This window comes from Pleuronectes platessa, chromosome 5, assembly GCF_947347685.1.
Source record: "Pleuronectes platessa chromosome 5, fPlePla1.1, whole genome shotgun sequence".
Classification (NCBI taxonomy): Eukaryota; Metazoa; Chordata; class Actinopteri; order Pleuronectiformes; family Pleuronectidae; genus Pleuronectes; species Pleuronectes platessa.
The window spans coordinates 18,749,934-18,766,907 of NC_070630.1; the positions used below are offsets into that span (position 1 = coordinate 18,749,934).

The 16,974-nt window shown below is 40.6% G+C and overlaps 1 protein-coding gene across 1 annotated transcript; it reads left to right on the forward strand.

Moving 5' to 3' along the window:
• The first annotated feature begins 525 nt into the window (after positions 1-525).
• On the forward strand, positions 526-12,540 carry trarg1a (trafficking regulator of GLUT4 (SLC2A4) 1a). Its single transcript, XM_053422122.1, has 4 exons — positions 526-568; positions 614-978; positions 11,829-11,955; positions 12,530-12,540. The coding sequence occupies exons 1-4, from the start codon at positions 526-528 to the stop codon at positions 12,538-12,540; spliced, it is 546 nt and encodes a 181-aa protein (XP_053278097.1).
• Positions 12,541-16,974: the final 4,434 nt, after the last annotated feature.

Sequence of the window (16,974 nt, forward strand, 5' to 3'; positions counted from 1 at the left end):
TTGTGACTTGACCGGTCCCAAGTTGAGTCCGGTCACTGAGCTGCTGCATCGTGGAGGCAGAAGAGGAGAGAGGCTCAGGACAATCTGCTGAGAGAGACCAGACATCGTCATCCCTTCTTCCTTTAAACATTAAGAAAGAACGTGTGGGGAACTTCCCAGAGGAGATTGGTGGCAGTGGATGACGGTGGGAGACAGGACCTGTTCCTCTGACTGATTGGATGAGAGAAGAAGAGGTTATCAATCATCTGATGCTGTGCAGGAATGATGTGAAGGAAAGAATGATCACCTCCGATTTCATTCTTTTACATGCAGAGTCAGTACACACACAGCTTTTACAGCACATCACTGTAGTCTAACTTCATTTATCTGCTGCTGATGCTACTGCACTTTTTAATCCAGTTTACATTCATCTGATTGTCTATTATGGAAAGAAGGGGTCTCCTGACTTGTGATCAGTTTTAAAGTTAAAAACAACGACAACAACGTAGATTCCCTGGTGTAATTTGTTAAAAGTGAGATTTGAACATGGCCATCAACACGGACACAGACTTCCAGAAGTCCAGCCTGGGTGAAGGAGGAGGAGGAGGAGGAGGAGGAGGAGGAGGAGGAAGAGGAGGAGGAGGAGGTGGCGCACAGTTGGCAGACTCTCTAGAGACGGAGAAGCTGCTGGCGGTGACAACCGAGCCCGGAGGCAACGGGGTAAAGATGTCCACCTCCTTCACGGTCAACGTGGGCGGAGACAAGGGCCTGGACGCCGACCAGAACGGCCATGGAGTCGGGGTGAGGTCGGGCTCCGTGGGGCAGCTGACCGCCGCCGCCCCGCTCTCCCCTTCCAAGGCCAGCCTGAGCCGCTCCTCCACCGGGAACGCCACCGTGCAGGAGACCCCGAAGCCCAAGGATTACCTGTTCCTGGTCATCTTCTCCTGCTTCTGCCCCGTGTGGCCCGTCAGCATCGTGGCTCTGGTCTACTCCATCATGGTGAGCATCACTTAAGTGTAAACTGTCTGTGTGGGTCAGCAAAACTACCAGGAAAATGAATGCATTAGTCTGACCCTGGAGGAAGAACTAGGCTGGAACAGCAGAGAGATATGATGAATGAGTAAATACTGTATGTTTTGTCAATGAGATATAAAGACCAGATGCAGATGAACAGCAACATCTCGAGTCTGAGGAGTGTAAACCACATATCTAAATATCTGCAGAAGCAAGTTGTTAAATCCTTCATAGGCATTAACACATACTTAAAAATATATTTAGATATTAACATGGTCTGGTTCAGAAATGTCAGTTTTGTAACTGGTATGAAGGAATAAGGCAAGAAGCCTCCCAAAACAACATATCCTATGTATGCATATGTTATCTCTTTTATTAATAATATACTATCTTCATATAATTCTAAAATTCATATAATTCTAAAATTATATGAAGATAATGTGAATATTGTTCTCAACTGAGCAATTGAATCTGTGCCGGGATGGTCATCAGAGCCTCAGGAGTATTTATCCCTAACATGCATAGAAATATCTTATGTATACTTTTAAGATGGATCAATCATTATTTAAATAAGAATAACTCTTTAGAAGAAATTCCTAAATAAAGGGGTGAAACAAATTCTGTAAAGTGTCAATCTCAAGTCAACAGAGCTCAGAGTGATATTCCACACATTTCTGCATTTACCAGCATCCCACAATCTGATTGACAGAGATAAATATAAAAGCAGCCAATCATACAAGAAGGTGGAAACAGAACATATTTTAGTTTTGATGTTGGATGAATTACAATCATTGATTAATGAATTATCTAAATAGCCACTGCTTAATTTTCTTAATATGACTCAACAGTTAAACTTGCTTTTTTATTGTGTATGTTTAATTGGAATAATTTAAATAGACACCAGTGTCTGCACTTGCATTAATCGTTCTCGCTGCATTTATTTTAACTGTTATAGGGGAAATGTTTCTAAATACTGTTTTCAAGCTACTACATCAAAACCAAGGAGGCCCTCAGATATAGTTATAAATAGAAAAGTTATTTCAGTTATTTGGACTTAACTTATTCAAATGCAATCATCCCCAAATTCCTCCAAATATTGCTTCCATTTCTATACCACTATGAGTGCAGGACATGGCTCCATGATTCCTGATAAAGTCATTAATATTGTTTGCCATTATATAGCTTACTGCACACACACACACACACACACACATCAACACACAAACAAACACACACACTAACACACGCGCACACGCACACACACATAAAGACACACACACACACATGCATGCATGCACACACACACACAAACACACGCACACACACACCTTAGTGTGTCCAAATTTTTCACGTTGCTGGGAGTTTAAATGAACTCAAGTCTGCTTTCGACAGGTGATTCATTCTCTGACTGAAAGTTTCTCGATACGCTCTAAACACTGATAAATGATGCAGCCGAGACACAGCACACAGACACTGTTCCTCAGAACACTGCTGCTGTCTACTGCTCTCCACTTAGTGCATGTTCTTTAAGGGACCAAATCATGTTATTCTACAAGATTACATCCAGCCTAACTGTGGATAATGATGACTCTTCACAAAGATCCATGTTCAGGCTGCTCTGGGTCTTTGAAAATGTAAGCCGACACTGTCCCGTTGCCACTCTGCAGTGGTGAGATGTACGCAGTAAAAAATGGTCGCCTGGAGAGCAGGGAAACATGTCACTTTTATGTGTCTGACAATTCCTCACAGCACTGCTGAATATATTTATGATTTATTTTTTCACCAGTGCTCCTCAAAGCGGAAAACATATTAACACGAAGTGGTGTTCTGCCCTGCACGCTCAGTTTAAACCGTCCTGCATTTTGTCCTCAAATTACACCGGTGCAAGCTGATATAATAAAACATCTGTAAGAAGAAGCTCCTATAGAAGCTGGCATGATTTATCACAGCCTGTTAGAGCTGTCTCTTTGTCGCTGTGCCCTCCTCTTGCAGATTGGAAGTCCTCCATATTCAATCAAGGTTTTAATGGGACAAGATCTGCAAATGCAACTGGCTCACATGTTCGGAAAAATCTCCGGGATAATTAACATTCTTATTACATATCAGAGCATGTTTTTCTCCACTCCTGGCAGGTAAAAAATCCTGCATGTTTTAATTTGTAAATTAACCTCCAGTTAAATAAGATCTCTTTAATACTAGTGTTCGTCTGGTAATGAAAATGTACAGCAGAGACAAGGTTACTGATCAGTACTTAAAATTATTAATGCGGACGAACCACAAATCTCCTTGAATGGAGTCGTATTTCTTTCCAGTTTACATCTTTGATGAACATGATATAATTGTATTGTCATTTGGAGACATTCATTTTGGTATATTAAGAATCTCCTCAATATTTTTTCCATGGTTGTGATTCTTTTTCAAACCTGTGGAATAAAGCAAAGTCAGTTTTCACAGAAAAATATAAATTACATAAAAATTAGGTGCATATATATAACTAACAGAGGGATTCAGAGATGAAATTAATGTTTACATCAGGAGATAATGTTTAGATATTGGAGAGAATCAAAAGCCAAAGGAAACAAACCTTTTCAGAACGAAATACAATAAAAGGCTGTGAGCTGAACATTCAAGTGTAAAGTTACCTTTTCGCTTATAGATCAATAAGTTCTGCAACAACCAAAACAAAATCCAGCATTGTGTCTTGTAATAATGTGCCTGCGCCTCTATATGTAGCCGAGCAGAGGTGTTGCAACAGGGTAGGTAAAGCTAGGATGATCGGTTTTGTACAGGACACTGCAACAACACCATGTTTGGAAACCCCTAGCGGATCCCATGCCTCTATCTTTTGGCAGAAGCTTTGTAATTTTAGAGGTTTGATTCAGGGCGGTGTTAATTTGGTTTGCAGTTAGGCCCCCCAAGTCCTTTGAAACATGTCTATAGCCAGGAAACAGCAGCAGAGAATCAGCTGGTGCAGATAAATAAGGCTAAATAAGTCTTTAAGATCCACCTTTAGAAACTCTGTTGAGTCAGGATTTTACTGTAACTCCAGTTGACTTTTTAACAAAGACATGTGTGATCTACTTGTGACACTGTGTGGCAGCCGTATACAGAGAAACAAGGCAGAGGCAATGCAGTGAAACCGTTAGTTCTGTAATATCACTCCTGTGGGTGCTACACACCAAAGGGGATATCATGCGGTGTCCACGAGACAGCCTGTACCTCACAGAGCCATCATCGTGACATTCCCCAGTCAGCCACTTGGCAATGGTGCAGCAATCTCGACCATGTGTGTGTGAGTGTGTGATAGAGAGAGAAAGACAGAGAGAGAGAGAGAGAGAGAGAGGCTTTGACAGAGGGCATAAGAAAGAGGAGAGAAGGAGGGAGAAACTGGAGCTGGCCACTAACTCAATAAATGGCGAGAGAAGTCAATTTAGTTTCTCTGCAGAGGGCAGATTGCAGCAGTTAGGCAGCTCTGTGGCAGCGCTCGACATCCTCCCTCTTATGTATGGAAATGGGATACGGGCGCTTGCAAAGAAGATCAAAACATCTTTGGCTACAAGGGCAGATGTGTTTGAGAGAGACAAAAAATGGCCATAAAGTAGTTCCTCTCACTGGATTAGAAAGGAATTGAATCGGATACCGCAGTGATGCCGGATAAGTGTGAGTCAGTCAGAGAAGGAAAATCTGAGGTACACCCGCTGTGGACAAATTAATCAAAAGTAATGTGGTTGATACCGCACGATGCAGCCCCGGAATGCAAGTTCACTGCTAAGTGCTAATAATCTCCATGCCCATGTGAAATGGATACTTCAGAAAAGTCGAACACAGAAAAGGGAAACTGTTGTGCTGAATGTGCTGAAATCAGAGGAAACACTCAAGACTCAAGGAGACTGAAAACAGAAAGAGAAAATGTTTTTTATCATAAACAGTTGTTTGATATGAAATGGTTCAGCAGTATATGTAGTATGTTTGTTGTGGTTATATCATTGATAAGTGTATTTAATCTGCATCCACCTCAGTTTTACTTATCTAAGTGTTCACAGAGAATTTCCCCTCCATTAAAAGAAAAAGATTCTGCCCACACAACCTTCATTTTATAATTCATCTTTGTCTAGATGACAACAGCTAAACAAGTACAAACAAGCATGCCGGGCCAGGAGGTGGCAATAAAGTCTACATCAACGATTCATCAAATACCAGAAAAGAACGATGTATTATAGGGCGAGGCCTGTGAATGCTGGTAATGCTCAATTTAGCTGCAAACATGTAATTAGACATATCAGGGCGAACCAAACATAGAGATTCATTCCAAACATTGTTGATGTTTCTGGTGCATGTTCATAACGCAAAGCAACAATGGGCAAGAGCGACATCGTTGAAATATGACTACATGTCATCCTTGTGCCTTTTTTAAAGAAAAAGCTGTATGATTTTCCAACACTTTGGCTGAAGAAAATGTATGCCCACTGCCAGGGTTTGTGATGTCACAAATTTAGGGAAAGCCATCTTGTCCAATTTGTGGGCGGGGCTTAATAGCACAAAAAGATAAGTGACAAACACAAAGATGTATCTGCCAACTCTGCTGATTCCCTATAGTCCAACAGAGCCGTTCAGTCTGTTTTGGACAATTGTTTTGGTTTTTGGACCTCATCTCCACTTCCAGCAGCAGCATGCAGCTAATCTGAGCAACACAAGCTTTGATAAATACCCCACACACTGCCTGGCCAGCGATAAACGGACAAAGTGACCGAGAGGTGATTGAGAGGATTTAGCCGATAAAGAGGCTCATATGTTTGTGATAAGTTGTGAATATTGGTATTGATCAGATGTATAGGACATCTGTTAATATTAATGCAGCTTAAGTGGCTTACACCTAACTTCAAACTGACATAAATAATGTGTTTCTATGTTGTGGTGACATCCTTATCATTAGGCTGTTCACCTGCAAAATCTGCATTTCAGAAATGCAACATACACAAAAATATAACTAACTCGATGAGTCATCACTGCAGGAAACAAACAAAGCAAGGAAATGTTAGAATGGTAACTGATGTAATGTGTTGTGCAGTGTATAATACCTAATGGTAATGTACAGCCACTGTTGAAGCCTCATTAAGCCTCATAAAAAAGGTCTTCAAAGCATCTTTCCCTACTAGCACATGGTGCACTGCTAACAACAGGAGCCGCCAAAAGTTACATCCATCATCATCCACCACCCCCACCACCACTTTCAACAGCAGGACCACTGAAAGAAGCCAACTTCCAGCTGGCTGCTGCAACAGATCCCTAACAGATGCTCTGGTGGGGAAGGCTTGCGGCTGGCAAACGCTTAGACGGCGCAGTCAATTATGGGGATTGGAGAGGCCGGGGTAATAGGTTTTTACTGCCCATACCAGCCTATCCCAGTAATGGGAAGGCCCAAACTGCAGGAGCGTTATTGCACGCTCGGCAGATTTGCCTGTGAAATATGGACTTGCAGGTCTGCACTAGATGGATGACTGTGTATTTGTGTGTGTATGTGTGTGTGTGTGTGTGTGTGTGTGTGTTTGTGTGTGTGTGTGTGTGTGTGTGTGTGTGTGTGAGTGTGTGTGTGAGTGAATGCGTGTGTGTGCGTGCGTGTAGGTAAATGACTTCTTATTTGCAATCTAATACTCGCAGACATAGTGGGAGAGCTTCATACGGCTGTGGCCAATTATATGAAGCCTATCACAGTCCTCCAGCCAAACTGCTCAAAATTAAAACAGAAAACAGAATTATTTATTAAAGACCATATTAAATGAGCACAACTAATGATTATATAATTCAATTGTAGATCAAACTGAATACATGGAAAGCTAACATTCTCATGTTGTGATAACAAGTGATGACGTTAGGGAACCTATGACGCATCGGGGAGGGTGCTTTCAGCCCTACAGAGGCCTTTTTGTTACTATAGCAAAAGAGCTGACAGGTAACTTGAATTTGGTTATTTTCTTGTCAATAAAACCCCCAAACATTTTTAAGGCACTCTCACCACATTGCAGTTATTTCTACCACATTCTGATTTAACCTTAAGAAATCCTGTATGCCCTCATTTCAATGGTTTTTCTGTCACTTTGCTTTTGTATATCTTGCATATTGGAATAGACTTAGAGCTCTAGACTGAAGTAGCGATTTGATCACATAGACCAGGGGTGTCCAAACTACGGCCCGCGGTCCATCTGCGGCCCGCCATCCATTTTAAATGGGCCCGCCTAAAAAAAAAAAGTAAAAAAAATTAAATAAAAAAAAAAAAAAAATTATAATTTTTGTATTTTCAAACTAACAATTTAATAGTACTTTAATGGCACTTACTTATAGCACTTTGTAGTTAAGCTCTAATTTTGAATATATGGTACTTTCTTGATTCTTGTTGTTCTGGGTTTGTACTCTTGAATGCACTTATTGTAAGTTGCTTTGGATAAAAGCGTCAGCTAAATGAAAGGTAATGTGATGGACTATGGCCCACTGTATTGCAGCTGTCCCTCAGAACGCAGCCACGCGTCAAAATTATACTTTATGTCTAAACAGCTGTTAAACTAATGGCATTTCCTTAAACCTCAGCTGCACTTTGTCTTTAGTGCTAATTCACAAATTTCACCATACTTCCTGTATCTGATTCGTTTCAGGACAGGGAAACATCATATTATAGATGTTCCGATTAGTGATAACGTAATTTTGCTATGACTAACAACTTTAATTGCAGCATCTTACGATAATCTTTTGTGATTTGAGCTGTGAGCTACACAGTTAAACCTGACTCTGCATTATCTAAATGAGCCTGTGGTTCACTATCAGTGATGAGCTAAATGGAATTACGGCCAGTGTCTTTACGGCTTCATGTTTTTGTTTAGCTTACTTGATCTGTGTTTCCAGTTCACAAACTAACCAAGATATAAATACCATTACAATGTATGAGCTGCACCGGCAGCTAAAACGCGTTTTAAAGTTGCAAGAATTAGAGCGGTGCCATCATTGGTCTGACAGATCTGATCAGCTGAGCACTTTGAGTGGTTTGCAATTTTAATGGAGAGTCAAGTGTAACAAGACTTGGGTCTTAGAAGCCCTGCTAGTGGCTCCTAGGGGCTGTGAGGTTCCTCGCACCCAAACAGACTAAAGGGGTTTAAGCAAACCAAATATAAGAATACGACCAACAGCCAAGTGCTCTTGGTTGAGAGAAATTTAAGATAATGAATAAAAAATGATGTTAAGGTTTATAAATTAACAAGGAAAGTGATATCAATCACTTTAATAAGAGGGTCAAATAAAATGAAAATAGAAGGAATGTTATACAGGGAACAACAAATCAAGAATTTTCATTTGATCAAAATGGCGACTTGTCTCACAAACGTACAGTTCCTACACACAGCTCCTGGTTGTACAGTCCCTGTCTGCCAGGCGGCTGCTGCTGCTGGCTCTACATTATTAATGACAACAGAGAAAGGGAGCACTTACTAGCCTCCACCTTCCTCTGCTGGAAGCTATGAAGAGAGAGTAATGTGTGTGTTTGTGTGTGTGTGGGGGGGGGGGGGGGGGGAGGAAGGTGGGCTTGTGTGTGTGTGTGTGTGTGTGAGTGTGTGTGTGTGTATGTGTGTCTGCATTTGTGTGATACGACAATGAACACTAGACAAGACACTTTGAGGGTACAATTTCCCATTCAGAAAACAAATATGACTGAGCTGTGAATCAATATAGACATTCATCAGCCAGGCAAAGGGTACCTCCCCCTCAACACAACACGCACACGCACACGCACACACACACACACACACACACAATTATGGAAGCATAAGAAGCTGAAGCCTTTCCCTGCACATGTGTGTGTGTGTGTTTGAGAGATAAATCTCTGACATGTGCATTGATCTACATTTCGTCGGATAACTCACACTGACGTACAAGAGCTGACGTGAAATACTTCAATTCAAAATCGGATTTTTATTCTTAGGATTAGCCATTTAAAGATGGTAAACTGTGGCCATTAAGGGACAACTGCAACAATACTCAGACAGGCTGTGGCATTGAAAAAGTGATGGATTGGTATTAAGGGGCCAAAATTGTGACAAGCAATAATACCCCACACCATCATACCACCGCTACCAGCCCGGCCTGTTGACTCAAGACAGTTCAGGTCTATGGATTCAGTTGAGTCATTGAGTCTGTGTCACTGTAGCCTCATTCCTGACCCGATGTTGTTGCCCATCAACCTCAAGCTTTGACAAGTTGTTTATTATTTGATTAGTTATGTAATGTTAAAAATCATAATTGACAGCTGAGACTGAGACCCCCCCCCCCCCCCCCCCCCCCACACACACACACACACACAGACTACATATTGTGATTTGATATATAGAGTGTTTTGGATTATGTAATGGTTGATTAAGTCAGCTGTGATCAAGTCATCAGTTATTGTTTCTCAGAATGCCCTCTGGTTGAATAAAACACGTTCAGCACCACAGACAGCTCCTAAAACTTTCATCAGCCTTACAAATTAAAATATGTCATCATCAGGAGCATCAGACCATCGCAGGGAAGGCTTCAACTTAGAACCTTATCTCTGTTACGTGTGATTTCTTCATTTTATCTCTCTGCTGTGGCTCTCGGTTTAACACAGTGTCAGTGATGCTTTTCAAATAGTTTTCCCTCTGAGTTTGACCACAGTGTCAAACCCACCCTCCAGGGATGCTGACCCAGTCTGTGTTCACATGGATGGTAGAGTGTCTTTAGACTCAAGTAGATCTGGGCTGAAACTGACAGCAGACGGGGTACTACTTACCCTGCTGTCAATCTTTTTTTTTCAAGATAGTTTCAAGGTTTTGTTTCCGATAGAAAAAACTCCACTTGCAGTCCTGTGGCATTCAAAAGCTAATTGTTAAGTGGCTCGATATGTGTCAAACAAAAGCAGCACCATCCCACCTGCCACAAGTCTGCAGTGTTTTCATGCTGCATGATGAACACATGGAGAATCTCCAGCATCCAGTGTATTTTCCCCACTGTGGGACTATTAAAGGATTCTATCTATCTATTTGTGCTTTACCTCAGTGCAACCTGTTATTGTTGTTTGGTGCTGGAAATAATGCAGCTCTGTTCGGTCAGTAGCTTTTATTCTGCAGTTGTTTTAACGTTCTTTCTGAATCTCTGCACATTTTCCGTTGGCCTCTTTTAAACTAACCCACTAATAATATGACGTTCCATTGATCATTTTGACCGATATGACACACACACACAATAAACCCAAAATGCTCTGGTTCCAACAGTTTGTCGAACAAAACTATAATATCACCTCCTTAGCATTGAATTGATTAATGATGGAGTTATGCTATTAAAGAAAATTATATTGCAATTATTTTCAATATTGTTGTATCACCAAGGTCAAATGTAGAATTATGGATTATGTATTGTTGTATGGTATTATTTGATAAACCACCTTAAATAGTTTTTGTAAAATAATTAATTACTTTGACATTTCCTCATTATTTCATATTTACAGAGAGGAAACGTCACATGTTATGTCCCTGCATGTGTTTGTTGTAGCCTACTTATATCTTTGTGAGGACCATTTTGTGTAGATACCTGATAGCCTGAGGGCATTTTCACGTTTTGGTTGCAGCAATTGTTGTGATTGCTTGAATGCAGCAAGCATAGAGTTTTTCCACACATGGAAAGCTGAAGAGACAATATTTGTATCAGTGATTTATCATTTAAGAGACTCTCACACATGAAAACATTTATACACATGCATCATGCTGTCTGTATATCTGCAGCCTACATAAAGCATTATACATACAACATTAAGTTGATATACAACCCCTTCGCACTGCTGCACCCACCTCCTCCATCCGACTGGTTCTGGATGTCACATTTTTCCATCAATCCCAGTCTGACAATCTGACATAGACAATTTCTTTCAGCTCGCAGCTGAGAATAAATTATTGTTGGCTTTTTATCCCATGTGACTCTACAGCAAACGATAGATCTGTCAACATCACTGTACAACATCTGTCTCCTTCAACTGTTTAAAATGACTCAACTATCGATTAACTGAAAACCACATAATGAATATTTCAACTGCCAAGACGTTTAGTTCCTCTTCACTTGTTCACTGGTTGTCACAGAAATATAAAGGTCGTGAGTTGCTGGTTACTTATCCTGGCTCAGTGGAGAGTTGTATTTCATGCTGTTGGTTTTGTGATACATGAACGCCACTACAGCAAACGAAAAAAGGTGGAAATAACACTAATAACTCCCATTGAATAGACATGGTGAAAATTAAATTTATAAATGAAATAAAATGTAATATTTCAAATGTTGTATTCTATCTGTTAATATCTGATAAAGCAGCGCAATTCATTAGGATCTATGAATAAGAGAATTATTGCTCCGTGACTTATTTCTCCTCCTGCAGCTAAATAGGATTTTCTTCAACTGCCAATGATAACAATGTTTACGGCAGTAACATGAAGCTTAAGATTTCCGTCCTATCCTTAAAATGGTGGGAGGTTAATTAAACGGGCCCAATATTTGAGTTGTGTCGTTAGTTGATTCTATCTGCTCTCTTTGTCGCAAAATGTCTGCCAAGGAGGTTTTGTTTTCACCTGCTTGTTTGTTTGTTTGTTAGCAAGATTACGCAAAAACTATGAGCAGGATTACCACAACACTAGATGTCTCAAACACCCGTGACAGGAAAAGTGTACCCCCTTAATTTAATACGGTTATTTGGAAAATCACAATCTGTTCTTGATGTCTTGCAACATTTTTCATGCCCTGCTGAACATTATGATGGGAATGTGTTAATACCTTGTGCGTTTGTGTTCCTCCAGTCCAGAAACAGTCTCCAGTCAGGCGACATGGACGGGGCCAAGAGGCTGGGTAAACTGGCTCGTCTGCTCAGCATCGTCTCCATCATCCTGGGCGTGCTCATCGTCATAGTCTACGTCTCCGTGGCAGGTACGTAAAATAAAGACAAACAGGACAAATTTAAACATACAGTGTCACCTCAACAAACCCATTTTGGAATAATGTCTGAAAACGTTATTATTTCATCACTAACATCTAATATATGTATGCATAAACGTTATGCTCATTAGAACTTATGAATATGCAAAGGGTTATCAGTTGAAAATGATGTACGATATGTGTGTTCGCACACTGACACACACGCAGACACTCACACACACAGGACTTAAACCGTAAGTGTTCACCAACAAGGTGTACCTCCTGCATTACGATGACATTGTGATATATGACACTGCAGCAGGAGAATGAGATGTGTGTATTTTTATGTCCAAACTCAGCATATTTCCCTCTGTGTGTGTGTTAGAGTATGTGTGTAGACTGATTTAGCACTGCACCAACTGTAGGGTATGGGCTGACTGTGCAGCAAGGTGCAGCAACCCCGACGGCTCAGCACCAGATCGTCACCTGTCAAAATATGAGCTTGAGGGTGAATTTTATTTGTCTTTTTTGGTCCAACATGACTCTTTATAACAGCGCCATCTCTCTGCTTGTCTCTTTCTTACAGTGACCCAATGACATGGAGAGTCTGAGGGGGAGAGGAACCCGTAACACCGTGAAAACCCAAACCACAGAGGCAACAAAAAAATAAATACAATTCATAACATTATGCTACAATATTATCACATCAAGACCAACCTCAGAAAGCAAAACAAAAAACAAAACAGGCGAGAGGTATTGCAGCAAGTAAACAAATTAAAAAATTTAAAAATCACTCAAAGATGCATGCTTTAGAATCCAGTAACATTTGCTTGACAAAAATGACCTAAAGCCTGATAGTAAAAAGGTCAGGTTAAAAGAGAGGGGGGGAGGAAATGCAGATGTCCTTGTGGTTAGGAGAATAAAAGTTTAATTTTTGGAATAATGGACTTCTTGAAATGAAGCAGATGATCCACGTATGAGGGGAGAGTGAGCGAAGACTTTTTCTACGTGCTGGATGGAGCTCCTTTGGAAAACTGACTCTGGGTTTCGGACTGGGTTTGGATTTTGGACAGCTGCATTTATCCTCATATATTCCTTACTGAACCTCTTGCATTCAAAGCATATAAAGCTACAAATATTTGAAATATAGGTATATGAACATATATATATATATAAATGTACATTTTATAAAAATGTTTGTATGCCAAGTGGTGCTGGGTTTAAGACTGTCACAACGGCTGCTTTGTTGGTGCTTGGATTATCAGTGGAAACTCAAGGGTTTGATTAAATAAAGGGGAGAGGGAACACGTCTTTTTTTTAATTTTAATTGTATTATTTTTTTATTAAAACAAATGAGACCAACTGCATGCCTGAATGTAGATAACCAATCTTCTGCCTTCGTTTTGACTGTTGTTAGTCATCTCCGTCATTAGGAAGGAGTCAGGGAGGCTGACGAGTTTGCACATGGAGGAGTGATTTGTGTACATTGTGAGTCTGGCCACTGTAGAATGTGTAATCAAACCCTCTCAACTTCTCCCCACTGTCTCCAACATTTCCTGAACCTTGCCTCGCTCCGGCAGAGACAGAAATGCATGCCAAACCTCTGGGCCATCTTTGAATTTATTCTTTTTCTGTCTCACCCTGTCATTCTTCACCTTCAAATCAAAGTGGCTGCTTTTGTTGTGTCTCTTTTCCTTCATCTTTCTTAAACACTTTTACTACCACGCCACACACATCGCTCCCAATTCCCATTCTTACATTGTTATACATTGACTGGTGAATACCAATGTTTCACTGAATGTGTTTTTCTCCTCTCCTTGTATTGGTATGAAATGTATTTATATGGGAAAATATTTATGCAATATGTACGCATGCTACGGGCCGAACCAGCTCACACATTTATTTTTTGTAAATGAGCAGGTCTGAGTTTGACCAAGTAACAAAAAGCATTTAAAGCACGAAATATCGCCTGGAAACGTCAATTTTATCGGAGACAATGACTCATTACAGGCTTTGCTGCAAGCACAGGTAATGTCAATGTATAAGATCACTTAGCGTCAGTTGAAGCCACCGCGTTTCTTTGTGCTTAATGCTTGTTTTTCTTTCTTACATGTATAAAATCTAAATCAGGAATCATTTGGACAAAGTCCCTTTAAAGTGACGTGATGACAATGTGTTGAGTTCCAGTTGTTCTTCGTTTAAGGGCTCGTACAAGTGACACAAGAGAAACACCAGCTAATTAAGGACCGAGGGGAAATTCAATTTGTCAGACTATGCAGCTAAAGTGATTCTTAATCTAAACATCATCAACGTTAAAGCTGAACAACGCCACAATGTCAAGTACTAACTCAATATAGCACATTGTTTTGTGCAAAATGGGTTTATATCAAATGTCCATTCCAATTCATAGTTGTACATAAAAAAAATGACATTCTGTATCCAAACATCTGAAAGCAGCAAAATCCAAAGATTCCTTATGTTTACGACAAAACGCAAGAAAAAAAGCGTCACATTACATTGCTACCCAAATGACAACGTATCTGTGATCACTGGAGATCACGCCTCGTGCGGTAGTGTCAACATTCAAATTCTCCATCTGTGATACTGGTGGTCAGGAGTCAACTGTCTATAGCCTGCTCTGTCATTGAAACAGTTATAACGTACATTTCATTTTGTATATGACTGTGTTTCCTTTGCAGGATAATGTATGTGCCAGCTTCCATATCTGTAGTGTACATTTTGCATGTCTGGAATAAATGTTACCACGCATGGTCCAAGTGTTGCCTCTTGACAATACTGTTTATGAGGAGTACAGTATACCTACAGAAGTTAGTTTAACAGTATGGTTAGCTGCTCAGAATCAACACAACACCACAGTAAGGATTTTAATAATAGTAATAATAATACATAATAATTTTATACATCATTTAACTTAGTTTAACATTTCCCATTTAGCTCTGAATACAACATACAGCTGAAGATGGGGGGATGTCACTAGTTTTGCAGGTATTGCAATTATTGAACAAATGAAAAATTTAACCTGATGACGCCACAGAAAAAAAATTGGCAATCCAATTGACAGTCGTTGAAATCACAGACTGTAAATAAAGAGGGATGACATGATCTACTCCCAGAATGACGGCTCCCTATACCTCTTCCATGTTAGTGGACGGAACATGAACCAACCTAAAAAGTAAAATATATTTTTCTTAAAGATAGTTTTGGTCATCTAAGCTATTTTAGGTAGTTTTAGTTCCAGCAAATATGGTTTTGATTACTTATTTAGTGCTATATAAGTGTTTGCTGCACCAGTTTTGATTGGCCGTGCACCAGTGTGACCTGCTGATCCATCCCTTGATCACTACTGCATAGACTCTCCAGATGCACAGTTTGGCAGCCTCCATTTAAGAATACTTTGGCTTCATTTCTGGATAGTGAGAGGAAGTGTAGACGCATCGTCCCCATTTATACAGAGTCCATGGTTTTAAACTTTCACCAGAGGTAAACTTGGGGCATCACCACAGAGAGACGGCTTCAGTCGAGTGGATCATGCGTGAACAAAATGTTCAAGGCCATCCAACCGATAGTTGTTTAGATCTTTCAGTCTGGACCAAAACTAGGGCTTTGACAAACATACTGTCGTAGCCATGTGTGGGTAAGATAGGGTGTCTGATGATGAGGCCACTTTTTAAACACATAAAAACTCCATTCTTAAATAAATGATGTAGACTGTGGATGATAATTAACGATGGTTTAGAGAGGTCATCATCAGTACATTAGTGCAATTTCCTACACTTACCTTACACGTTTTGAGGAAATGGACACAAAAAGGGCTGTAACATGTGATTCTTTTGTGGATTTAACTTCTTTTATTAAGACTCAATGAAAGGTACTGATTTTGCTCCACTTTAAGGCCGCAGTATTAACTACAGTTGCAGTGGATTGCACTATTATGTAGAGTTGTTGCTTTTATAATGATCTAAACCGAGGACATAGCTGATACAGCAGGTCATGATACACCATTGTGCCTCTGAGCAGACACACCGTTCATCACTTTTCCAGCCCCCTCCCTCAACACACTGCAGAGTGTAGTGGACTGATGCAGCTCTGACAACACAGCATAGCTGTGTAAGGAAACCTCAGTACGAACCATTAAAGGTAAAGTCTCAGTCTGGGTTTCCTGTGTAAAGAGCATCTTCTAAGTTGTAGACTATATTGCCAACAAACTGAGCTTCGTTGCTTTAACCTGGTGTCCATTCATGGGCTGAACCCTCCGGAGGCTGTATCTGAAGACCAACTGTGTCACAGTCACCCATCTAGAAGGCTTCAACGAGTGGATCCGTCCCAGACCAAACTATCCAATGATTCATTGCGCTTTGATTATGAACTTTTTTTCCAAGACGTAATGGTGCTGGCAAGCAAGGAGATGTCCGAATGCTTGAGTATCAGGGTTAAAATACACAGAACATCTTCGATACACGTTAAAAAACATCAAAACAAGGAGCAATAAAACGTTCACATAATGTCCAACTGTATTTTTGTTCCTAAGCAACAACATTAAGGGCTGGATACGCTGGTGACGTGGATCACGGAAATCCTCTGTAGACCAGACTGTCTCATTTGGGTTTGGCCTTTGCTGTGTAAGCGGCCCACAAAGACCCCTCCTTCGTGGGCAGCATAGAACGTGTCCTTCGAAGAACGCGGCCCTTCAATTGGGACAGTGTGCCACTTTTATCTGATATTTCTTGGGGAAGTGATGCAGGCTATCATCAGACATCAGCCCTGCTGTTTACTTTAAAAAACATTGCATAAAATAGCTGTCTGTTTTTCTTCACAGACACAGAGCACCAGACCGTCTGTCTCAGAATAAAGATTAGACTCTACGTAACTGTAGCTCGACCTTTCTAAGTGAGTGGACCGAGTGCTTAGTTCTGCTTGGGTGCTGTTCAGTTTGAGCAGCTGAAATATTCAGGAGCTGAGTGTACCAGCACCTCTGCTGTCTACGAACATGTCTGAACCACATTTAGTCAT

Excerpts from the sequence above, each read along its gene's own strand:
- trarg1a (XM_053422122.1), top strand. The coding sequence starts at position 526 with ATGGCCATCAACACGGACACAGACTTCCAGAAGTCCAGCCTGG. Across the intron at positions 569-613 it reads CTTCCAGAAGTCCAGCCTGG|GAGGAGGAGGAGGTGGCGCA; the intron begins GTGAAGGAGGAG and ends GAGGAGGAAGAG. Across the intron at positions 979-11,828 it reads CTCTGGTCTACTCCATCATG|TCCAGAAACAGTCTCCAGTC; the intron begins GTGAGCATCACT and ends GTGTTCCTCCAG.